A 26,549-nucleotide genomic window follows, 5' to 3' on the forward strand; every position below is an offset into this window, starting at 1 on the left:
CGATTCCGGCTGCCAACTCTGCCATCACTGGGCTGTTGTCAAAAATGATCAGCCCAGCACTGTCCCAAACTCGGCACACTGTAAGGAATACGACAGCTGAGACTTGGCATGAAGGATGCCCTTGAATCAGGCCAAATGAACTGGCCCAATTCTGGCTGCTGACTCTGCCATTACGAGGCTGTTGTCAAAAATGACCTGGCACAAGAACGACCCAAACTTGGCATGATGGAAAAAATAAGTCAGGCCGTTTCCAGTTGCTCGACTCAGCTGAGACTCTGCATGAATGATGCCCTTGAATCAGGCCAAATAAACTGGCCCAATTCTGGCTGCCGACTGCCATTATGACTGTTGTCAAAAATGAGCTGGCCCAACAACGGCCCAAACTTGGAATGCTGGCAGAAAAAAGTCAGGCCGTTTCTAGTTGCTTGACTCAGCTGAGACTCTGCACGAAAGATGCCCCTCAATCGGGCCAAAAGAACTGGCCTGATTTCAGCAGCCAACACTGCAAGAGAGGTGCAACAAGGGTCCAAACGCTGGACATTGTGGCTCATGGTCAGCACTTAAAATTTGTTAAAGTAAAACAAAATAAAACATAAAGGGGTTAGGGGTTAACTGTACTCATATTATCTGGTAATAAGTGAAATACATAATCTTTTTTTGAGAAATTATATTATCTTTGTTATCGCCTTTAACGACAGTTGTTGCAAACTTAGTCTGTCAAACTCATACAACTTTATTTTAAAGTCTAGTTGAGATATCACAGTTTCCAAAGATAGATAATATTGCAGACAAAATATCTGGTATGAAATTATGCACAGGACCTTTATTTTTTCAATTATCTATTTGATTTTTTATTTAACCTTTATTTAACCAGGAAGTCCCATTGAGATTGAAAATCTCTTTTACAAGATAGACCTGGCCGAGGTAGCAGTCAATCAAAACATGTTTAAAATGCAACAAATACAACATATGATACAAAAATTAGCATACATAGTGGCCTCTCAAGAAAAACAAGCACGTCTCTGTCACCACATTCTTTATGATGCCCTTAAATTCATCAATGGATATAAGTGTTTCTAATTTTAGATCTTTTTGGAGATTGTTCCACATCCAAGGTGCAGAGTAGGAGTATGCAGTTTTCCCCAGATCTGTTAAAACCCAGGGTACATTAAACAGCAAGCACCTGGAGGAGCATGGCTGGTAACTACCAGAGCTGACACACAGAAGGGTGCAGAGGTAGGAAGGTAGATGAAATAGTGCTGCAGTAAAAACATGGAGTATCTCACCCAGTGAGACATCTGACCACGTCCAAATCTTTATGTACATGTGGATGATAATATACTTAATGAACAATATTTCGATGTGTATTGAAAACAATAATTTTAAGTAAGCACATGTATGCCCTTTCTTGCCACATACAGATCAGTGTGGTCTTTTGGTTTTTGATATCTAACTCTGGGTTGGTTCAAGATTCACAAGTACCTTTTTGGTAATAGAAAGAGCACATCCTTCACAGCCATCATTTTAAATATAGAATTAATTTTCTTCCAGAAAAGACAGTTCAGAGTAAGATTTCTCTAACCTTTAAGAGGAAGCTTCATATCAGGAAGTTAAAGAGGGAGGTCTGATCAACTTGAAGCAATGGAACAAACTATTTCAAAATATGTCTTGGTGAAACCAGTCCAACTTTAAACATCATGAAACCCCTGAAGTTATGGCATAACTGTAGGGAGTCAGATGGACTTAGATATATATTTGGTTTTGCTGACTCAGCAGGTCAAACCAAGGCGTTACACGAACTTCCTGTTCAGATTAACTCTGCCATCATTCACCTTTCACCTCACAGTGTGACACATCTGGTGTTGCCTCTCTGCCTCAAGCTGTCGCTGACTGTCTGGTTTTTGGTGATCCTGTTTGACCTTGTGTTACCTTCAGGACAACGACTACATTCAGAAAGAGTGTGTGTGTGTGTGTGTGTGTGTGTGTGTGTGTGTGTTGGGGGTAGGGGCAGAGAGAAAGCTTGCATGTACCTCCGTGTGGGTTTTTGTGTATGTGCTTGTATGTCCGTGTGTGTTGGGGAGGGGATGGGTCAGTCTCCCATCCCCATTGAGCCACATGCCAAGGGCCATTAAAGCCCTTTGTGCCGGTGGACAGTGGAAGGAAGGCAGCCATTGGCCCCTCGGATAAAAACCTGGGTGGGTGGAGGGTCTGTGAAGGTGGGTATCAAAGGCAGGGCCGTTAGGAAGAAAATCAAAAAGCCATCAGACTTGTTTGTGGGAGACGTTTGTGCTGCTCAACAGGATGGGCGGTATTGACATTCCAGGATGGGCGGTATTGAGATTCCATAACTATCAGATTCGACTTTTAAAAGTAGCGACTGATATTTATGCCTGTATTTATCTTAATTAAAAAAAACATTTCAGTAAAGCAAGAATTTTTAAAGTTATTTTTGGGTGTAGGCTGGGCTAGATTACAGTGTCTGCCCAGTAAGTTATTTATAACTTGTCATTTCGAGACATCTTCAGAGATGTCACCAGTTTGTAGGCCATTTATAATAAACACATCTTAAAAGTGCTTTTTTACTAACCACATGAACCGCTAAATAAAACTCACACCATATCCTGTTGAAGTGACAAGTGCAGCTAGATTAATTTCACGTTTAGACATGCCAAAACCCATACATCCTCACATGCAAGATAATGGCCCATGTGTCAAATAGAAAGCTACATTCACAGCAACATTTCCGCTAAAAGGCAGACCTAACTCATCTTTATACAGCGGGACTTATCGTCAGTCTGCAGCACCTCCCAGACTTGTATCACACAGACTTCAAATACAGCCTACAGTGAAAACGTGAAGAACGATTAAAAGAAGAAGAGCAGTAATTTTAATGAGCAATGGGTAGTCGGATACTTTGGGGTTGGTAGTGGTAGTTTTGTCTCCACTGGTGTGACTGGTTGAGGTGTGCAACACATTCACACTGCTGCTGCTGCATCCACAGGCTTTTCTTTTGTCTGGAACTTTCTCCCTTCTCTCTGTTTGACCAGACTTGCCCTGCCAGCAGCGAGCTGATCTCTTGAGGTGTCTTGAAGAGGCCACTTAAAAAGAACTAAAGACAACATCTGAGACATCTGGGGGGGTTTCAACTAAATCCCCAGATACTCCCCTCACACATCTCCTCCTCACTGTACCGAGCCATTCAACACTGACCCCCTCGCCCCCCTCCTCCCTTCTTTGGACACCCTGAGAGCTCTGTCCTCTGCTGTCCCTTTCTCTCTGAGGGCCCTGCCTGAAGTCTACTGTCCCTCTTTGCTGTCTTTCTTTTGCATGACAATTATTCTGCCAAGTCCATGGCCCAGGACAATGCTTGTATAGTTGGGGTTTGATGTCTTTTAAGCTATTGACCAGGCTCGTGTGGTCTTCCTAAGGTCCCCTGGTCCTGGACCTACATAACTTTGTATCTGGAAGGAAGACAGTGCCAGTTATCGTGATAACTGCTGTTTGCAACATGATTTGACTTCCCCCAGAGGACCATCTAATTCATGCTGCTAATGTCAGATCTCAAACTGCTAAAAAAAACATCAGAAGCAAGGTCCAAGGGACTTCTTGAAAATGTTCAAAACAAAGCATCCCTTTTTAGACTATTATGCAATCAAATTTGATGCAACTTGAGATAATAAGCCTTCCACATCTCTACCCCACCTTTCTTCTGCTCTTAGCAGTACGTACTTTGCTCCCATTAGAAATACAATCAATCCATATATGGTATTTATGCAGTTATGTTTTTTGGTAGCTTTGTCTGTTTTCGTTGTTGTTTTCTTTCTCTTTCTTTATGAAACCTTAATAAAAACAACTTGAAATAAAAAAAAGATCCTTTGATTACTAGTTAATAACATTGATTAGCAGGCGCAATCTGTTTTTTCCACCATTTTTAGTTCATTTTAGTAACTCCTGTACTTATTATGCTCATATTGTTACTCTATTTGACACTGGTTTTTGCTTTTGCTCCTAGAAAACACTTCAGTCTTGTATATTTGTATATTCTGCCAGATATTTAATACTCTAAAACTGGGCCCAGTGAGTGACCCTGACCCGGGGAATCCACTGAATATCTGGTTGATACTGGTTATGAATGGTTAAAATTGTGGTTACTGCAGTTACTGTAATTTGAAGCATTGTCTGGCACAAGATTTTCCTCCAGGATAAATAAAAACGTTCTATTAAATTGAACTGAATTAATTACATAGAACAATCTGCAACAGTAATATCATTATTCAAACTGTTCCCCAGTCAGGTATTACTTTATTTGAAGGGGCCACAAGTCAAAACAATATTGAAACTGGCTGCCAAGAGAATGAATTTGAGTCATGTCAAGCTGAAGTTATATTCCAGCTTGATTATCGCACCTGCACACAGAAGCTCTGTCCTTAGACCAGTTTTGAACCTTTAGGCCATTATCAGACTGGATGCGGAGGTATTGGCCCCTAGTGAATTCCCGGACTTGCAGACCTGGGTGAAACTTAGGCCTGGTGTTTGTTTCAGAGGACTGGAGGTGGAGGGGGGAATGGAGGAGGTGGTGGGTGTGGGGCGGAATCAAAGGGTTGAAACTTATTGTTCCAATCTGAAAAGGAGCTAATGGTCGACCATCGCAACTCGGGATCTGAAATCCACGGGGTGCCCCGGGGCCAGGTTGTACAATGGCACCCCCTCTCCCTTCCCGCAGTGACTCTTCCTGCCGCAATCTGCGGCCAACGACTCGCACTGGGGGAGCGCATCTGTACCAGGGCTGCGGCCATCCAGGCTTTTCAACGATCAAGGGTGAATGTTGCGGGTGATTTTATTATTTAGTCCCTAGTTGCCTTCCAGTTTGGAAAGTTTCACCCAAAGTTTCACAGTATGGCAGCATTTTGTCTGCAGCCTGTATGAATAGTCATCTTGACAAAGCAATATTGAGACAGAAATCTTATTTTAGAAATCTTATTATTACTTTATTAAAAATCGGATTCATCTGATTTTAAAAGCCCTGTTTCCACTATGAAAACCAAAAGTGCACAATGCAATTGACAGCTTAAAACAAACACCCAAATATTAAGTTGGTAAAAAATACACATATCTCATGTGTGGTCGATCATGTGCACAATCTCCCCCCTTTACGATAAACAAGCTCTCACAACAAGCTCAAAAACACTTTCCACAGGTGAAAATTCCACCCTGCATATCTTATACTTTCTAAACCCAATACTTACAGACCATTTACAGTAGCCAGAATACATTTTTTCTTTCTGTCACATATGTGTTGTTTATGAGCTGCCAAAACATCCCTAAAAGCATAAATTAGCCTGGTCTGTATGTGTTTGTTTCCAATTAAATGGGGCTCATTTCATTATTTGTTTTATCTGAGATATTCAGGAGTACAGTGTCAGTTTATTTTATTCAGTTGAAATGTCAGTGATAAGCAGAATTCACGTCTGAATGACAGGGATTTTAATATCAAAGCCATCTACTTAAAGGGGAATAAATTAAACAAACCGAGCATTATAATTCATGCATGAGGTGCGCAAAGTTTCAGTGTCACCATATGTATTTACAGGAGCACTGACCCGTGCGTATTTAGCAATGTAAATATGCTTTCCAGGGTGATTTAAACTGTTAAATTATTAATATTTTCCCGTGTAGTTGTTTTGCATTGTACGTAATGAGTTTTAAATCCACTTAAAAAGCCAAAGGCAGAGCTGGTCTGCAGCAGAAATGGCTCAGAGTTTATGTGAAAACACGCCCACTACTTTGGGAAGAATCAAGGTCATTCACAAATTCACCATCAGCTGTGCGCAATTGTCTGCGCCAGCCAATGGGCGTAGAGATAAGGCGATCTCCAACACCCGCAGCTGTGATTGGGAAAACCTGTGGAGCAGAGGAAGGAAAGGAGCATTTGAGCTTGAAGGTGAGGTGGTGTTAAAGTGAATTTCAGGGAGTAGGCCGTAGGCGTATTTGGGTTATGTTGCAACTACTCAGGCCTACATTTGTGCGCAATTTCAACCCAAACGGACTTTTGTCGGACAGGTGAGCTTCTTCCACTCTCAGCCCTCTTTGGTGTGTGCGTAAACGTGAAACGGATGCAGGTGTAGAATCAGTCAACTTTTTATTTCTAACTTGGTACGCGTGCCTGTGAAGAGACTCTCACGCGGCTCGGAAGATGTCTGAGAGATCGCAGAGTCCGGAGTGCCAAATCCGGCCGTATGACTTCAGCCGGACCAGCCATTGCACCCAGGGTTTGGGTCAGGAGAGTTTGGGCAGCGCTGCGCCATTCCAGCTTCCTCACGGCGTACTGCCAGACCCGAGCCTCTTCTACAACAAACCCGCTTACAGTGGCATCACATCGGCATCCGCGCAGAGCTTTTTTGCTTTCCCACCAGTCACCGGTGACTACAGGGGATCTGACCTGCAGGCTGGAGAGTTTGGGCAACCCAAGCACTGGTATCCCTTCGCTGCGCCCGAGTACACCGGCCAGGTACCCGGCGTAACCGCAGCTACCCAGCCTATAAATCTCAGTCCCCCCATCGCCGAGACCCGGGAGCAAATCAAACTGCCCGACATAAAGACTGAGAAGGACACCGATGATGACTACTCAACACAGGGGAAAGTTCAACAGTATCCAACACCGCCAACCTCCGCCACCATGTCCCATGGAGTCTTCTACCCTCCGGCCTGGAACCCGTCCTTCTGGCCCGGGATCACCCACATCACACCACCCGGCAGCAATAATCAAAATCCCTCAACTTCCTCTGCGTCCTCGCCATCACTGTCCCCTTCACCCCCAAGCAACGGACTTCCAGGGAACGCGTTTTTCAGCGTGAATACAACCCAGGCTGCCACGGGGCCCCAGACGCAGAACCCGGCCTCCTCCACGCGGAGCAGCGGGTCCTCCAGTGGCGGGTGCAGCGACTCTGAGGAGGTAGGTAGTCAGAGAACCAGGGCTCCAATTTTAAACACATGGACACTGTTTTTCTTTTGTGGATACCAATGCAGCTTGGGAATCTTTCTTTAAAATGCGTAAATGCTACCTTCAAAAGTTTCCAAGCATTCCATCTCATGTTATTTTTCATTTTACCTGTCCAGGAGAATCTTTCTACAGAAGAACTGGAGCAGTTTGCTAAGGAGCTGAAACACAAACGCATTACCTTGGGTTTCACTCAAGCTGATGTTGGCCTTGCCCTGGGTAACCTGTATGGTAAGTTTGGTGCCTATGGAGATAGTAGTTGTACATTTTTGTGGCAGTTTAGAGCAGACAAACCCAGACCAGTTTTATTCATTCTTGTGCCACAATGTCATGATGATCAGTGCGGAGCTACTCTTTAAACACCATATGGCAGTCAATTCAGACATACTTCCTGGATTTCTACTTTGGTTAATTGGTACTTAATTATGACCCTTTACCTGCATCACTTATAAAGGTAGCAACTGATTTGATCCTTTTTGTGGGTGTATGTTTGGTCAAGCGATTTACCTAACTGTCACAGTATGAAACTGATTGGGAGTCTGGTGTTAGGTCAGCAATTCTTATTGTAATATGATATTTGTGTGTGCATGTAGGTAAGATGTTCAGCCAGACGACAATTTGCCGTTTCGAAGCCCTGCAGCTGAGCTTTAAGAACATGTGCAAGCTGAAGCCCCTTCTTCAGAGATGGCTGAATGAGGCAGAGACCTCTGACAATCCCCAGGATGTAAGTCTGCCACACTCGCATCTGCCGACTACTTTACAAGACAACAGATGATCACCAAGCTTCATGGGATCATTGGTCTTTTCAGGCCTGGCTAACTTCCTGCTGAGCAAGCCTGAATCAAGGCCCTCTGGTGATGTGAAATGTAGTCTGCCACCTAGTGGCCATGATTCAGCTGTTCACAAGAACCCTTACCTGAACCTTGACCTCCATGTGTGGCACACCTCAAATGGGATCTGTTCAGTGTATAGTGTACACATCTTCATAAATAACTAACATGTTCCTGATTCCTCAGATGTACAAGATTGAGAGAGTATTTGTTGACACCAGAAAGCGGAAGAGGAGGACCAGTTTGGAGGGGGCTGTGCGCTCAGCCCTGGAGTCTTACTTTATTAAATGTCCCAAGCCCAACACCCAGGAGATCACGCACATCTCAGATGACCTGGGTCTGGAGAGAGATGTAAGTACGGACCCTGAAAGTTATGCTTTTTGCCTGTTTTTAAAGAGTTTGTATCTAGTTAAAAGCCAAATCCTGTTCCTGGCAGGTCGTTCGTGTTTGGTTCTGCAACAGAAGACAGAAAGGAAAGCGCCTGGCCTTGCCACTAGATGAGGAGTGTGACGGCCAGTACTATGAGCAGAGTCCCTCCCCACTGAACATGGCCCCTTCCCCCATTCCCAGTCAGGGCTACCCATCTTCCAGCTACCACACTGCCCCTCCTCCTACACTCTACATGCCCCAGCTCCATCGGCCTGATGTCCTGAAACAAGCCTTACACCCCGGACTGGTTAGTCACCTGACTGGATAAACCTACTCGGGTAGTCCTGGTCAGAACCACAGATTGCCTTCCCAAGTCTCTCTATCAAACCCCAACTCAAGCTGAAGAAGAGCCTCTAAATCCAGCAACCAGATCAACAGATCATATCTGCGGATCACAAACATTCCAGGTGTGAAGGCTTCTCTTCTGACCACAGCAGTAGGATGGATCAAAGTGGTTTCTTGTTCTTGTTTTGATGGTGAAACTCAATGAACTGCCATGGGAAACATCCTCCCAACAACTGCTTTCAACTTCAAACCAAGAGAGAAACTTAAACTGAATGTGCCTTTCTGTTTCTTTAATGTATGTGTTCTTGGATAATGCATTGCATAGTAAGTTATTCCATAGGCTTTAATCACTGCAGGTTTAGAACAATGCTAAAGTGAGATCTGGTGCTACAGTACATGGTCCAGTGGCAGAGTCAGGATGGTTTTGTAAATGTCACAGCTGAATAGTCAGGGTATTCTTGCCACTTATGCTAAACCCTGGGCAGGTTTTCTGTGGGGCAGATGAGGAAAGATTTGGGTTATCACAGGAATGACATTGTTAGTTGGTACAAAATTCATTTCCGACAGTTCAGTCAGTGTTTGTGCAATACGTCTTTGTCCCATCTGAACTGAGCAGCTACAGTATTTGTCATTGAAATGGAAACACTCACAAAATTTTCCATTTGTTTTTGCACAAAGTTGTTTTGTAATGAGGAGTGATCTTTTTTAAAATATGTCCGTTTTGTATAATGAATCCAGATTTTTGCCCTATGGTTGTTGATGAACATCGACGTCTTTAGCAAATGTTTTTAGCATCAATGGGGAGAGTGAGATTCAAATATTTTGAGGGAGTTGTGATTAATGTTACAAGTGTCTTTGCTGCTAATCTGCCAATTGCACACTGCCAGTATTTTCAGTCTCAGTTGGATGGCAATGAGATTAAGTCTGACCTGATTTGGATCAATTATGATGTCGACTTGTATTTCAATACCTCAATTTTGCTTTTATTGTAGAGGGTTTTTATGTTTATGAAATGTTGATACTAAAAGTCAAGTTTGGGTGCTCACTGGAGTATTTCTCTCGTCTGATATTGTTTTTAAGAAGTTATTTTTTTACTGGGATGACTGTAACTTTTAGACATGAAGACATTAAATGTCAGTTAGCCACTTCCCTGACTGTACCTCACATGACTTAGAAGTCCCTATAGGTTACAGTTAAATTATTAGCAAGGCGACAGCTCGGGAAACATTGAAACAAGCCTTTAAACCAGAGTTCCTTCACTAATTAATGTTAACATAATATTGCCTCTTTAATAACTTTACAGACAAATATTAGCAGATTTGTGAATGTGCAATCATTACATTTCAACTCTAACCAGACTTTTTCAACTGTGACACATTTTGGATTAAATTAAATGGATTAAATTCTAATTTATTGAAATGTCAGCCACACTGAGATGTTTTCAATCAGAGCACCCTGAACCTTAAATGTATCCCTGCTTCTAGTTATCAAGTAAAGCTGACTTCATGCTGAAATGTTTGAGAACTATGTGCAAACTGCTGAAGTATTTTTCCCTTTTTTTTTCCTCCAGTAAATATCTTGCTTCCCCTTTTGGTTGTGCAGTTTCAGTTTAATAGCGAGCCTACACCTATAGTCAACGTCTTGATCCACAACAACATGTAGAGGAAAGTTTGAGGAACTGAGTAGTTACAATACGAGGCATGTCAAAAGACTGGTTTACCTCCTGTTTTACATAGGTTTGAGGAAGCTGAGCTTTTTATAGATACGTAGGTCATAGTGTTTCCTGCAATTAGACTCGGTGGCCATTCATTTCTTCAGTCATTTTTATTGGCATGAAATAAACCATTTAACAGACCAAACTCTTGGTAATTTTCAAAAACAAATACAGAACAAGTGTAAAATGACATATCAAATGCAATGATAAAGATGGCTTTTTGAAAGCACATTCAGCACGGTACCTGTAGTTTGAAATGTGCTGCAATTATCTTACATTAAGAGAATGTGCTGTTACCTCAATTGCAGCAATCTGTAAATGGGAGGTTTTCTCCCTTTGGTAGAAAAGAGGATATTTAAGCTAATTGAACTTTTATTGACTGTGATTTTTTTCCCATGACAATAAAGCTCCTCCCCTTATTTTCAAGGCATCTAAAAGACAGTATTTAACATAACACAGAAAGCAGAATTTATCTTCAGTTCTTCAACCTTTTAAGTTTTGTGTGTTTTAAAGGCCTCGACCATGGTGTGTCCATTTTAATAAAATGACATCAGTCTGTCAGTGCCATTTACAGTAACCTTTGTGCTTGTTGGGTTTCTGTACAGTACATGTGTTAAAAGGTCCAGTGTGTCGGATTTGGTGGCATCTAGTGGTGAGGTTGCAGAACTTAAACTTTCACTATGTGCCATGCATGCAGGAGAACTACGGCAGGTGATGTGAAAATGCAAATGGCCCTAGCCAGTATTTGACTTGTTTGTTGTGGACAACTGTAGAACATGGTTGATTCCCTGGGAGAGGACCATCTATGATGGAGTGTTCAGTCCAATGGAATTGCTCGCGTGCATATGTCAAAAAAAGTTTCTAACCTCGTGGTTCAATTCTGGAGTAAGTGAGCTCCTGCTTGACTTGACATTGTGATGATATCACAGATTTTCAGTTGTTTTTCTCAGCTTGAAGAAAGTTTTAAACTTTTTATTAAACCTCCATGGATCATTGATTCTTAGTTGAAAGAGTCATAAGTGAACTTGTTTGCCGTACGAGGCGTCCTCTTAACAGTTTTACAGCAGTCTCTTTATTTAATGGTGGTCCATGGGGAAAATGCTTTTAAAGCTGCAGCGGATTTCTTGCTGCAATACCACCAGTGGCCACTGTGGAATAGAGGTGAGCTGCCTTCCTGGGGGCCTGGAGAGGACCACTCCTTATGTAGATGTAAATGGCTCTTTTAAGGTAATGAAAACACACCAGTTCTTAGTTTCAGGTGATTATAAACAAATGAAAATATAGTCATGCATATTATATACCAATACCACCAAGTAGATGCTCCTTAGTCCTACACACTGGACCTTTTATGGGCTGGGAGTCATTGCACAGTATGGGCCTGTGTTTATACCAGTGCCCTCAAAGTGGACTGAACTGTATGCTGTGTTCAGTTAACCGTAAAGGAATAGTTACACTTTGTGTGAAATGTGCTAATTTGTTTTCTTGCCAATAGCTAGATGAGAAGATTGATACCATTCCCAAAGACGTGTGGAAGCTGCAGCAGGTTAGCTTAGCTTAGCTTAGCTTAGCAGAAAGCCTGGAAATAGGGAAACAACCAGCTTGACTCTGTCCTAAGGTAAAAAAAAATCCACCTATGGGCACCTCTACAGCTGTTACTACAAATTAACATGTTATATTTTGTGGCTTCGGACAAAGCCAGGCTAGCTGTGTGCTAAGCTACATTAGCCGGCTGCTGGCTGTAGCTTCTTGATTGATGTGCAAATATGATAGTGGTAGCCTATCAGTCCCATCCAACTCTTGGCAAAAAAAATGTATTCTTTATAATCCAAACTATTCTTTTAACACTGGAAAGGTCAGGTATTTGGTATAAAGTGCTATGGATGTACATGCTAGGATTTTAATTCACTTAATTATTGTTCTCAATATGAAGTAATTGTGTTGGTTGTGTGCATACAGTATATATGTTTCCCTAATGTCCTTGGATAAGGCTTCCTAAATCTCAAGGGTGTAATCTTTCAAAAGTTTCTGCATTATTTGTTGTGCTCCTTTTCTTTTTTTTTAAAAAAAAAACTTGCTGCTCAGCCATGTTTCCCATGATCTGATTATCACAGTTTGACGATTTATGTAATCGGCACAGCATCAGCATTAAAACTGAGCACATTTTGAAAATATGCATCTTGAATGACAGAAGAGTACTAAGTCCTGATGCAAAAAATGAGGTCATGATGTCTGCTGATATGTCAAAAGTAAGTGACACATTAAAGGGATTGGTCGGTGATGTTGTATGAGGTACTTATCCATAATCAGTGTATTAGATACAGTAGATGTCAGTCGGCACATTGGAGAAGCAGGCAGGAGTGCTGCCACAGAAGCTAAGCAATGTACTGCTGTGGAAGGGGCCAGCAGCAAAATGAGTTTTAACCACTTTAAAAAAAACCAGAATCAATTCAAGAGGCTACATTTAAAATATTTTCACTGCTTTACCTTGCCATTAGGCAACATTTTGCATCTGGGAACTAAAGCTGTTTTATCACCTAATGCCAGACTCCATTAAGAAAAGCAGTAATTAAATATTGTTGGATACAGGAGCTACTGGTGTACCTCTGCCTCCATTAGTTAGTTTGTGTTATTGTGTGACCTGACCTTGGTGTTTAAGGTTAGTTTGGATTCACCAAAGTCACACAATAACACAAACAAACTAATTTGGGGCAGCAGTGGATCTGTGTTCATCAAGCTAAAATCACTATTTTTCTCAATGGAGTCTGGTAGCTTTGACGAAATGGACAACTGAAGCTGTTAATGACCTCCCTCTCAGAAGGGGCTGTGTGACTGAAAGGTAAAGCTCTGAAAATGTTCTACATACAGCGTACACTTACATTTTTATTGATTTTATTCAAGTGGGACTTAAATTAGGTGGCTAAAACATGTTTTGCTGCTGACCCCATCCACAGCAGTGCATTGTTTTGTTTCGAAGTGGAACTCCTGCTAACAAACTAGGAGCGTGTCGACCAACATTTACTGTATGCAACACACTGTCTATGGCTATGTACCCCATACAGCCCAACTTTCAAAGATCCAAACTATTCCCTCAACTACAATTATGCAAGCTCAGCTGTTATTAGCCTTGGCCCAGGCCTCTAGGTCGGAGTAAATTTTCTCCTGAGGTAAACTGTTGTACTGTGAGCAGATCTTGCACACTCTCTCCCTCCAGTCTATGGACAACTTCACTTTCCACTGACGTTTCCAGGTGAAATACTCACTGTAGCGTTTCTTGTCCTCTGCAAGCTGTTGTAGATACTTTCCCAAGTCTTTGACTGATGCAAACTCATCAACATGGATGAAAGAATTAGGTGGAGCCATGGCTTTGTAATCCTCTAATGGTGGTCCAAGGACAACAGGCACCGCCCCGCCTTGGTAAGCGTTCCTCCACAGCTTCTCTGTGATGTAATCTTTGGCGATTGAGTTCTCAAAAGCCAAATAGAAGTAGCAGCGAGAGATTGTAGGTAAGAGAACTGAAGAGCGAAGGGGTGTCTTTGTCCACCGACCGTAAACCTTCACAGGAACCGTGGCATTGAGCTCTTTGTACACTTGGCTTCTCTTGTGACGGTTCCTGTAGTTGCTGACCACCCAACAGGCCAAGAAGCTCTTATTCTGAGGGACGTCTTCCGCCAGATGTCCTTCAGCCTTCTTAGGTAGCAGCTCGCCGTATGGTACAGTGACATCAGCATCCCTCCTGTACGTTATAGTCATGTTAAAAATGTTTGCATACTGACTCAAGTTTCCATTGTGAGCAGGGGCTTCAAGGGACATCCAGGCCCACCTCTGGCCCCGTGGTCGTGGAAGGTGCAGGGGCAGGTTTTGTCGGCGTACTGCCAGCTCTTTGTTGTGGAACACCACCACATCGGCTGAGGGGAACAAGGAGCGCTGGTCCACCAGTCTACAGTGAGGGATGCTGTAGAGGTCCCAGCAAACGTCACCCTTCAGGCTGAATGACCTGCCGAAGGGCCAGTACCACAGCAGGATGGTGATGTTTCTACTACTGCTCCAGTTCCGATATCTGGCTGTCTGAGTCTGGAATCCCCTTGGCCATCCATTGAGAAGACCCAGTGGTAAAACTAAGAGAAAGGAGAGGAGGAAGCGCCTCCTTGTTGAGCTGAGTACAGTCTTTGTAGTGGTACCACCCTCCTGTCACAAAAGGGAATTAGAAGTAGGGATATAATGGAGCAATGAGGTTTTGTGGCTTTACCCTTTGTTTAAAGCACATTTTAAATTGACCATATCAGTGATTCTTGCAGGTTTAAAGCTGGAATGTGGGACTTTTACATGTAAATGAACATCACAACAAACCATTTTGCAAACTATGCTGCTGTGTTTTAGAAATTTAGATGCATTTTTTATCACTGTCTCATGCATAAAATCATTGCTGAGGTAATCAGCACAAACTTTGTAAATCAATCTGTGGATGCCCTTGTTAATGTAAGAGTTAAGATGCTGATGATGACCCACAATGTCCTAAGTTGGAGTCCAGCTGTATCAGAGCTCTCTAAACTCTCTTTGTATATTTAAAAATATACAAAATCTAGCTCACTAAAAAAATATAGCTCACTATTATTCAAACCTTTGGTGTAAGTCACCTGGGACAAACAAACAGATTTATTGAACATATAAAAAGGCACACTATTTTATTCAGTGCATCAAATTTCCATTCAGGGTCCGCTCAAGGTTACTGCTGGAGGCTCACAGACAGTACCGAAACAGTTGGTAAGCGTGACCTTGCACTGACATTTGTAAACAGGAAAAATGAGACACCATCTCAAAGGGAGATTCTTAGGGTGTGGCAGTGTGAAGCAAAAACAGTGGAAACCAAATTAATTTTCTTAGAGCTACTGATGGATGGAAACACCTTTCTGTACACGCCATGCAGATTTTGTTTTAGTGTCTGTGTAACTGACTAACGGCAGTGATTACTGTAATGTGAACTCACCATAAGTTACTGTGTGACTGAGACAGTATTCTGCTCCTCTGCAACTCCAGAAACTTGTGTATAAGCTTATTTTTTTTCTATTCAGACAAAAAGGAAAAAAGCATAGTCATAAGTGCTATAGAAACCAAACCACATATTAAGAGCCGTCAAACATTTCATGCGGTTACTTTGTAAATGTTTTCTGTAACGTTACAGGAGAGATAGAAAGGAACATTTTGGTTGATGATTTTTAAAACGAGTTTGCATTTCTTGCATTAAAATTCAATCACTGAGACAGAACAAATACTTTTTTTGTGAAGTTGCAGGCCTCACTGCTGTACAGGATGTGTGTCCTCTTGGGAGAGGACATTATTAATTGTGAAATCATAAAGAAAACAGGATTTTGTAATAGATCACAGAATTGAAAATAGAGGGTCTCCCTTTGCTTAACACGAAAGACCTTTAACAGAACTGTGTGCAAATAAGGAACTAATGAAGGCTCACACCGGATGTGAGACACACAAAGGGCATATTGAGAGTAGTGCAAAATTAGAAGGAGATAATCTGATTAAAAAATGTTTTTTCTATGTTAGCATTAATGAGAAAAGGCAAACACATAGAAGAAAACACCCAAAGAAAGATGCTGTACACAAGTATGGACATATTTATTATTTCAGAATGTGGATACGTCCACAGAAAGTGTAGAAAATAAACTCTATTTCTGTGGACTCTATTAAATTTGGATGGCACAAACAACTTTAACTGTCTGTACACCACCTTATGAATGATGTAGTTGCTGTTACTGCATACTGCAGGCTGAAAGGTTGTCATATTTCATATCCCATTGCTTCATACCCCTGATTCCGGTTTGCACTACACTGCATATGCTATATAGTAGGGCAGAGGGCAACAAAGCTGAACAAATCTTCGGCCAGATAACCGTTTTTGCATCAAGTCATCTGTGTGTGCTCTCAGGCTCTTTATATGCTACCTGCAGCTGTCATGCCTCACATTATCTGAACACAGGGTCGATATTAAGAGCAGCCTGCAGTATAAAGTAAAGGAGAGTACGCAGAACCACACTGTGAAAAACAGCAGCACCACAGCTCAAACCACATCTGTGATTAGAAAATGTAAAAATAAACTTCACTGGTTGCAACTGTAATCCACTAACATAAAACAAACTGCTCAGATTTTAGTTTAGTGTTAGACTTTCTTTTGAGACTTAAAATATGTGCACATATGGTTGGATATTATTACAATAATTCACATTCTCTATATAGTTGAGACTTCAGTGCCAACTGTGAACAGGATGTGGTGAAAGACTTATGTTGGCAGTGGCACTGTTCTTTTCACTGGCTGCTGTGAAGGTGCAAAGGACAAACCAGTTTGCTCTCAACCCTGCATGTATTTATCCAACAGTAGACTAATCAACTTTGACACAGAGCTGATGACTTTGTACTTCTTGCCAAAGAGAGATCATCAAAGAATATGTGTTTCAGAAGCCAGACCACATTGACCAGAAAGATGCATGACAAAGAAAACCCCAAGCTTCCTCCACTAACCTGATCACTAGATGAGCGGTCTGTTCTCCGTCCTCACTCACCACTGATACCATTTTTGGTCGCCGCTGGCAGAGACGTGATGATGAGCTTGAAGCGCTTTAAAAGCCAAAAATGCAGCCCCTTTTAAGGAAGCTGAGGTGTGGCTCTTTGTAAGATTGTTGAATATGATATGAGCTCAGCATGCGACATGCTCACCACCTCTCTCTGTCCAGCCACATCTTCCAGTTCCTGCTTTCTAGTAAATGTGATGTCCCAGTATTCTGCATCTTTGTCTCTGTTTGGCAATACTCTGCAAGAACAAGTTATCATATCACAAGGTGTTTGCTGCATGTGTGAAAAGAGGAAGTGTAATCAGAGTTAACATAGGGGTTACACAAGGGTGAGCGCACACCAGTGAGCCATTAGTGTAGCTCTGTTATGGAGAGTAAAAGAGATTACCAAAATGTAATGTGATATATAAATGTAAAGTGGTTTGTAAAAAAAAATTGGGAGGAGGAATGAGTTAATTATGTGCCCTTGTACAAACAAATTACCAGAGAGAGTACTGATGTGCAAAGTATTAACCAAATTGTGGCACAGGCACTGAATGACTGCCTGTGTGCATGTGTGGTTCATGTTTCTGTTGTTGATTGTGCTCTTTTTATTCTCTCAGCGTGATAAAGTTGGACTTAAGTGCACAAAAACATGAGCTGAAATCACATATCTAAAATCTTCTAGAGCAGCAAAGGCTCCGTTGTGCTGCCTGTTGACGGAGAAGCTGAAAACACAATGAAAATTTCATGAGTGCCACCCTCATCAACCTCCTAAGTGTTCAGAAATTTATGAGCTGATGGTCATGAACAGAAAGTGGCAAACCAAACTATATCTCAAAATAAAAGGTCATGTTCCAGATCATAACTGACTGATGAGGTCTTTGCTCTGTTGTTGTCATATGTATATCTACACAAAGGAAACTAGTAGAACTTTTCGAACCCCAGGCTGGGGAGGTCCGTCTGTGAGGAGTTTGCATGTTCTCCTCATGTCAGCGTGGGTTTTCTCAGGGTACTCCGGCTTCCTCCCACAGTCCAAAGACATGCAGGTTAATTGGTGACTCTAAATTGTCCGTAGGTGTGAATGTGAGTGTGAATGGTTGTCTGTCTCTATGTGTCAGCCCTGTGATAGTCTGGTGACCTGTCCAGGGTGTACCCTGCCTCTCACCCAGTGTCAGCTGGAACAGGCTCCAGCCCACCTGCAACCCTCAAGAGGATAAGTGGTTCGAAAATGGATGGATGGATTTATTCTGTTATCTATAAAATCAGTAGTGATAGTCTCTTGTTACAGTTGATCTTACAGCTTAACGAATACCTGAACAGTACAGAAACTGCTTGTATTGCATTTGAAACCAAACACTGTCACATCCAAATATTTAACTGCATCTTCAGGTTGTCTGGTGACATTTATGTCAGTATATTAAATGATCACAAGAGGGCAGTACGCTGCAGGATAAGATAGACATTGAACTCACACTGAATTTGTGTTTGTCATGTGTTGTTGGCTGGAGTATGGACCCGACAAACTGGGCCACTGTTCCAGGGGCCAGGACCCCAAGAGACCCCCAAAGCCTCAGGTTTTTGCAGGTACATTGTTTACTTATTATATATAATTTGACCAAGTGCATTTTTTTAATATAATATGCTACAATACAAATACAGTATAAGTAGAATAGAAATATCTAATACTTTTTCTAATGCAGGTCCTGCATTATTATGATTATTTGTTTTTTATTTTTATTATTTATTTTTGAAACATAAACTTAGATGCGCCTGTCTGTACAGTTTATTTATTGCTTGTATTTTCACAGTGCCTCAGTAGGTAGAGCAGATAGTCCACCAGTCAGAAGATCACTGGTCGATCCCCAGCCCCTCAGTCTGCATGTCGAAGTATCCACGTGAATGTTAAGGTGAGCACCTTGTATGGTAGCATCAGCCACCACTGTGGTAATGTGTGTGTGTGTGTGTGTGGGTGAATGTGACATGTTGTATGAGAGTGCTTTGAGTGGTCAGAAGACTAGACAGATGCTTTACAATTGCTAACTTTATAAACAACTTTTAATTTTATATTGTTCTGTTTACAGTATATTTATGCTGTCTATATTAATTTGGTGGCATGGTGGTGCAGTGGTTAGTATTGTCACCTCACAGTAAGAGGGTTCCCAGTTTGAACCGAGGGATGGGGAACGCCTCTGTGTGGACTTTGCATGTTCTCCCTGTGTCAGCGTGGGTTTTCTCTGAATACTCGGTTGTCTGTCTCTATGTGTCAGCCCTGTGATAGTCTGGTGACCTGTCCAGGGTGTACCCTGCCTCTCACCCAATGTCAGCTGGGATAGGCTCCAGCCCCCCTGTGACCCCCAACAGGATAAGTGGTTACAGAAAATAAATACATGAATGAGTCAATATATTTATTTTACTGTGTTTGAAGACGTTATTTTTTACTCTGATGACTGTAACCTTCAGACACAAAGACATTAGATGTTATTTAGTCACTGCTCTTGACTGTACCTCACATGACTTAGAAGTCCCTATCCTTCTGAGACCCAAACTTTTGTTTGGTGTGCATTTTCAATTTCTCCTAGCTATTTGGGATAAGTAGGACTTGTTAAGTATAAAAAAACTAAACATTATAAACAATAATTAAGACCCAATATCCTCAAATGAGATGATAAAAATCCCCAGTGTCTGCAAATGAGTACTTCCTAATTAACAGTGTCTTAGCTTGTTACTGTTGCTAAAATTGCTCCAATGTGTTGCCAAATCAAACTATAGACATTATTGATAACAAAATAAACAAGTTTCAACTATAAAATAGTTTTATTTAAATATTTAATAGTTAATTTGGTCCTAATGAGACATGTCAACAAACTGAATCATTACCTACAGTCACTGAAAATACCTCCTGTTTTTCATTGGTTTGACGAAGCTGAGCTTCGTTTGGATCACATGTTGTTCATGGTGTTTCCTGCAATGACAAGTCATCCTTTTTATTAGCGTGAAATAAACAGTTAACAGACCAAACCCTTGGACATCATCAAAACCAAATACAGTACAAATATAAAGTGACAAATACCAAATACAAAGAAAAAGAAGGCTTTTTGATATCAAGTCATTCAACATAGTGCCTGCTTTCTGAATGGTACCATATTATGAAAATATAAAAATGCTTAGATAGGATACACTGACACAGCAATTGCAGCAGTAGAAAACTGGAGTTGATTTCAAGCTCAAGGCCTTTTCTCTTTGAGTAAAGAGAGGACATTAAAACTAATCAAACTTTTATTGGTCATGATTTTGTCATATGTTAACACATTTCTATGTACTATGCACCAAAAAAACCAAAGCAAATTCCTTGTAAGTGAAAACCTACTTGGCAATAAATCCATTTCTGATTCTCATGATCCTCCCCTTATTTGCAAGGAGCATCTACAACAAAGTATTTAACATGAAACCAAAAGCAAAACTTGTCTTCAGTTCTTCAACATTTAAACGTTTTCAGTGTTTTAAAGGTCTCCACCATCGTGTGTCCACCAATGATCACGCAGTAGATTTTGATGGATGTAGACTACTTAATTGACCTTTCAATAAGTAGCTAGCTATGTTTCTGCTACAACCTTGGAGAACATTTTCCTAAGTCTCAAGAATGTCATTATTCAGTTTTTTTCCTGCAGTGTTCTACCATTTTTTGTCAGCCACGTTTCTTTTGGTCTGATTATCACTGTTTGCAGATTTATTTTATTGGCAGAGCAATAATATTAAAACTAAACACACTGAAAGAAATGCATCATCAATGATAGAAGGACAATAAGTATGATGCACATAAACATTACTAATAATAAAATAGAAATAAAGTGGTCATGATGCCTGCTAATTTGTCTAAAATGTGTACCAAGATGGTGCCACTCATGGCCGCCACAGCTTTTGTGTGTGTTTGTGTCTATTAGTACTTTTTAAAAGTATCTTTGTCATATTTTAATTGTAACTTTCCTCTTATACCTAATTGCTCGTAAGTGAAAAACCTATTTGGTAATAAATCTTATTCTGATTCTGATGTGGTAAGTGACACCTTAACAACTAGGCAAGCTCAGCTGTTATTAGCCTTGTTCCAAGCCTGTAGGTCGGAGTAAACTTTCTTCCGTGGTAAGCTGTTGTATTTCAAGCAGATCTTGCACAGGCTCTCCCTCCAGTCTATGGACAACTTCACTTTCCACTGATGTTTCCAGGCAAAATACTCACTGTAGCGTTTCTTGTCCTCTGCAAGCTGTTGTAGATACTTTGCCAAGTCTTTGACTGATGCAAACTCATCAACATGGATGAAAGAATTAGGTGGAGCCACGGCTTTGTAATCCTCTAATGGCGGTCCAAGGACGACAGGCACCGCCCCACTTTGGTAAGCATTCCTCCACAGCTTCTCTGTGATGTAATCTTTGGCGATTGAGTTCTCAAAAGCCAAACAGAAGTAGCAGCGAGAGATTGTAGGTAAGAGAGCTGAAGCGTCAAGGGGTGTATTTGCCCACTGACCGTAAACCTTCACAGGAATTCTGGCACTGAGCTCCTTATACACTTGGGTTCTCCTGTGGTGGGCCCTGTAGTTGCTGATCACCCAACAGGCCAAGAAGCTCTTATTCTGAGGGACATCTTCCGGCAGATGTCCTTCAGCCTTCTTAGGTATCCGCTCACCATAGGGTATACTGATATCAGCATCCCTCCTGTGGGTTATGGTCATGTTGAAGATATTTGCATACTGGTACAAGTCTCCATTGTGAGCAGGGGACTCCATAGTCATCCAAGCCCACCTCTGGCCCCGTGGCCGTGGAAGGTGCAGGGGCAGTTTTTCGGTGCCCTCTGACAGCTCTCTGTTGTGGAACACCACCACATCAGCAAAGGGGAACAAGGAGCGCTGGCCCACCAGTTTACAGTTAGGGATGCGGTGGAGATCCCAGCAAACATCACCCTGCAGGCTTGACGACTCACCGAAGGGCCGGTGCCACATCAAGATGGTGACTCGTCTACTGCTGCTCCACTTACGGAAGGTTGAGGGATATCTGGCTGTCAGGGTGTGGAATCCTCTTGGCCATCCAATGAGAAGACCCAGTGTTAAAACACATAGAAAGGAGAGGAAGAAGCGGTTCTTCATGAAGATGAGTACAGTCTTTGTAATGTTATTACACCCCTGTCACAAAAGGGAAAGAAGTAGGATTATAAAGGAGCAATGAGGCTTTTGTTGTTTTACCTTTTGCCTTAAGCAGATGTTATATGACCATATCAGCAATATTTGCAAGTTTAAAACTGGTGTGCGGGACTTTTACAATTGAACGTCTATTATAATCAAGCCCTTGCCAGTTTTCTGGAGTCGATGCTCCATAAAAACCCCCCCGAAACTCAGCATTCAAAGGAAGGATTAAAGACAAACAAGCATTAATTTGCAATGGCTGCAACCTCCAAGCTAAATTTCAGCCTCCTAGGGCAAAAACTGTGGCAGCCAAAGGCTGGGGACAATTGTTGTTGACCAACTGACCAGCCAACCAACAGAGTGAGCTATAGAGCTGCTGGTCGTAGCTAAGAAGGACTTAAAGAGAGTGCTGCAGTTTTTTTTAAATTTGGATGCACTTTTCTTTCTGTTTCATGCATCCATTAGTTTCCATTAATTTTTCAGATGGTGTAAAAACAACAGCTGTGAGTTAATGCAACACAGACTTTTTAAATCAATCTGTGGATGCCCTGGTGAGTGTAGATGTTAATGTACTGATGATGAATTGTAATGTCTCCAGTTTGACTACAGCTGAGGATCTTTGTTGCATGTCAATCCCCATCTCTCTCCCCTCATTTCCTATCATCTCTACTGTCAAGAACAGGAAAAGGGAGATTCTTAGGGTGTGGCAGTGTGAAGTAAAAACAGTGGAAACCAAATAAATTTTCTTAGAGCTACTGATGGATGAAAACACCTTTCTGTACACGCCATGCAGGTTTTGTTTTAGTGTCTGTGTAACTGACCAACAGCAGTGATGACTGTAATGATGACTCACCATCAGGTTCTCCAACAAGTCAGCCTGTGACTCCCAGTATGAAGAAAACTCACCACCACTCACTAAAACCAGAGACGGCTTTCTGCTCCTCCACGACTGGAGAAACTTATCTTTAAGCTTCTTTTTTTCCTATAAGGACAAAAAGGGGAAAAAAAGCAGAAAGTCGTGAGTGCTGTAGAAACCAAACCACACATTAAGATCCATCAAACATTTCGTGCAGAAATCTTTTCTGTAATGTCTAAGGAGAAATAGAAAATAACATTTTGGTTGATGATTTGTATGATAAATTTGCATTTCTTACATTGATATCCCATCATCATGAGGGTAAATGAGAACACAGTAAACGGGATATGTTGGAGAGGCTACAGTTTAATGGGAGTAGCAAGCATAGACTGTAAAAAATAATCCGTCAATTTCCCTGTCTCAGTGGCAGTCCCCCCTCTTTCTCTTTCTTTCCCACTTGGTCCAGTCCATTACAACTCCCACCATTTACGCGTGACAAACTGCCAGTTCTATTAAAAAATGCTAAATAATGAATAATTAGAAATTACAGCCCTGCCCACACCTGGCAGGTGGGGTTGGGCCCAGTTGGGCTCAGGTAGAGAATTAGAGCACTACTTTGAGCTCAGTTCACTGAGCAATTGACATGATTGACAGTTGCATTATGCCCGGGCCACGCTGTCTGTGTGAGCAGTGCATGACGACTACTTTGCTGCACTGCTGCTGCTCACACATGTGCAATGCTCACACAGACAGCGTTGCTGCTGCTGTGGCACCACTGCAGAGCTGCCTGCTTCTGTAACTACCGTATTTCCACAATTAAAAGCTGGTACTCCACAAATTTATGGAGCCGTGAGAGCCACTGCATTGTCAACCACACTGTCATTCATATATTTCACAATTAAAAGCCTCGTGTTAACAAATGAAAGGATTTTGTCAACAGAAATGTGGTCAGAGGGCTTTTGATTTGAAACAGAAACAGGAAAGTTAGAGTTAAAAAGATTTTTTAATATTTTTTCATGACAGATAAAGACATTGAAACTGTAGTAAAATGTGGTGTAATGCCAATATGGTTGTCAAAAGACCACTTTCACTGTCCATTTGGCTGAAAAACTGAGCACGGCATGTGGAAGAAAAAAAATACTCCTATTCTCTAGGATGTACCACAGCCAGTGTTGGGGGTCATTACTTAAAAAAGTAATGTATTACACATTATACATTACTTTGGAAAAAAGTAATCTCTTACTTTACTTGATTACTCTCTGGGGAAAGTAATTAGTTACAATACTCATTACATTACTGGTTACTCTGTAAAATTGCCTGAAATGCATTGTCACATAATTTGCCAGTTAACGATATAGCATTAAACCTTACATATGTGTAACAATCCTAAGGTAGTATAGTTAACTAGATGGATATACCCAGAATTGGCTTCATGAGGGGGCAACACATGAAGCGTCCAGCGTGTCCAGCCGGTGTTGTGCCGTATTAAGCATGCCTGCTGTGAAAAGCACCCCTGGTCGCGGCGGGAACGCGTATTCCCAAGACCATGGGTGCTTTTCACGGCTGGCGTGCTTCATACGGCACAACACCAGCTGGACACGGAGGACGACCCGTTGGCAACAGCCTGAAGCCCGTCGTCACTAACTCTTAAGGAAAGGGAAGCTCTAATGATGAATTTATGTAACACAAGTAATGACTTAAGTGTTTGATTAGTAACTGTAATGTGATTGCTGCATTTAGGGACAGTAGTGCCTTACACTACTCGTTACTGAAAAAAGCCATTTTTGGCGGTAAAGCGTTACTTTGTTATTTTGTAACACGTTACACCCAACACTGGCCACAGCTGAGCAGCATTGTTCATGCAGGCAGTGTGGCTGCTGTAACCTGTTAACATTGGTGACAAAAAAAAAAATACAACAGGTTCCGCGATGCACGCACTGCTCATGCAGGCAGCGTGGCCGCAGGCATCAGAGACTCCTCGGCTCTAACTGATTGTTGCTGACCACACTGTGGTTTGAAGTAACTACGTTCACACTGTTTTTCATACATGAAGAAACTATAGGCTAAGTATAAAATGAAAGGGAGTTTTGCTGCCTTTTCATCTTTACTAGTTAACACTTAGCTAGCTGTGCCTCTAAAAGACTACTGCCGGTGTTGTGTCAGCTCCTGGCAACTTACAATACAATATGTAGCCCATTTCGTAGAAAATACAGAGATATATATCGCCTATCGCCAGTCAGCCTGTAAATATCGAGATATGAATTTTTGTCCATATCGCCCAGCCCTATGCACAGGTTCCTCTGCATGGTGAAGAGGAAGTACAGTAAGAGCCTAATGGAGCAGTGAGTAACCGCAACCCTGCTTACATGTAGCAGTACTGTCTGCAGTGGAAACGCTTAACAGATCTAGGGTTTAGGTACATGTTGGTAAGGGTTACACATGGCTCTAAAGGTACTAAACCTATAAATGTGGTTTATCTGTCACATGTACTTCTTTCAAAATGTCGTGACAGTTTCAGCAACAATGACACAAAGTTATTCTCATAACCAACTGTGTTTTTAATGCATTCTACCATCCTTTACGACTAACTTTGGTATATAATGCAATGTATATGAATACTGAGCACTTTGGGCACAAAAGTTAAATGTTATCCTCTCAGGACCCACACACTAATCCTAGCTCTTTGTCCAATACATAAAGTCACAGTCTGTCTCTCTGTCCCTACCCAGGCCCTTTCATTGCTGATTTCCATCCATCCACTAGATGCCCCTAGACTGCCAGGACACTATTGTAATCCTAGTTCTTGTTCTTGTTCTTGTTCTTGTTCTTCTTGTTCTTGTTCTTCTTGTTCTTCTTGTTCTTGTTCTTCTTCTTGTTCTTCTTGTTCTTGTTCTTGTTCTTGTTCTTGTTCTTGTTCTTCTTCTTCTTCTTCTTCTTCTTCTTCTTCTTCTTCTTCTTCTTTCGAGGAAATCACTGTTACGTTGCTACTTGCCAATTAGCTCAGAGTGGTAGATGACTGCCTTAGGTTCCAGAGGTTGTGGATTCAAGCCTCAACTGGTGCAGAATCCACATTGTAATGTAAACATCTTCTTGTGCTCCAGCTTATTGCTTAAAATTGCCTGAGCTTGACTGATCACTGTGCAGCATCTTCAAGTCTTTTTTCTGCTAGAAAATCTGCCTTCTCATGCTTGAAAATAAACCAAACTTTGCACAAAGATCCAGTGTCAATACTTCAGTGTGAAACCATCTGAGGCTTCTCACTTTGCACATAGCTCAACTAGTTAAACATCAGTTTTTCACTTATGAAGCAAATCAATCATTGTTAAAATAAATTACCAGCATCATAGCACTGAGACAGCACTAGTTAAAATTACAAATGACCTTCTGATTGCTTCAGACAAAGGACTTGTCTCTGTACTTGTTTTATTAGATCTTAGTGCGGCGTTTGACACAATTGACCATCAAATTCTACTGCAGAGACTGGATCACTTAATTGGCCTAAAAGGTTCTGCACTAAGCTGGTTTAAATCTTATTTATCTGATCGTTTTCAGTTTGTTGACGTTCATAATGAATCATCCTTACGTACCAAAGTTTGTTTTGGAGTTCCGCAAGGTTCTGTGCTCGGACCAATCCTATTTACTCTATATATGCTTCCTTTAGGTAACATCATTAGAAATCAGTCTATAAATTTCCATTGTTATGCGGAT

General features: G+C 41.6%; 2 protein-coding genes, 1 long non-coding RNA gene and 1 pseudogene across 3 annotated transcripts; 2 read left to right on the forward strand and 2 right to left on the reverse strand.

Annotated features, from left to right (window-relative positions):
* The first annotated feature begins 5,919 nt into the window (after positions 1 to 5,919).
* On the forward strand, positions 5,920 to 8,826 carry pou5f3 (POU domain, class 5, transcription factor 3). Its single transcript, XM_033646262.2, has 5 exons — positions 5,920 to 6,952; positions 7,117 to 7,228; positions 7,591 to 7,721; positions 8,014 to 8,178; positions 8,264 to 8,826. Exons 1-5 carry the CDS (start codon positions 6,194 to 6,196, stop codon positions 8,522 to 8,524), a joined length of 1,428 nt encoding a protein of 475 aa, XP_033502153.1. The 5' UTR covers positions 5,920 to 6,193; the 3' UTR covers positions 8,525 to 8,826.
* Positions 8,827 to 11,407: 2,581 nt separating this feature from the next.
* Positions 11,408 to 18,963, forward strand: LOC144458743 (uncharacterized). The gene is made up of 5 exons (XR_013488133.1): positions 11,408 to 11,482; positions 13,541 to 13,669; positions 13,872 to 13,965; positions 14,050 to 18,399; positions 18,624 to 18,963. It is a non-coding gene; the product is annotated as an uncharacterized LOC144458743 (long non-coding RNA).
* On the reverse strand, positions 12,323 to 16,921 carry fut7 (fucosyltransferase 7 (alpha (1,3) fucosyltransferase)). The gene is made up of 3 exons (XM_078162036.1): positions 16,784 to 16,921; positions 15,240 to 15,316; positions 12,323 to 14,440 (listed from the first exon to the last, which is right to left on the reverse strand). Exons 2-3 carry the CDS (start codon positions 15,240 to 15,242, stop codon positions 13,364 to 13,366), a joined length of 1,080 nt encoding a protein of 359 aa, XP_078018162.1. The 5' UTR covers positions 15,243 to 15,316; positions 16,784 to 16,921; the 3' UTR covers positions 12,323 to 13,363.
* Positions 18,964 to 20,896: 1,933 nt separating the features above from the next.
* On the reverse strand, positions 20,897 to 23,327 carry LOC117270184 (alpha-(1,3)-fucosyltransferase 7 pseudogene; annotated as a pseudogene).
* Positions 23,328 to 26,549: the final 3,222 nt, after the last annotated feature.

Source organism: Epinephelus lanceolatus, chromosome 19 (assembly GCF_041903045.1).
Source record: "Epinephelus lanceolatus isolate andai-2023 chromosome 19, ASM4190304v1, whole genome shotgun sequence".
NCBI lineage: Eukaryota > Metazoa > Chordata > Actinopteri > Perciformes > Serranidae > Epinephelus > Epinephelus lanceolatus.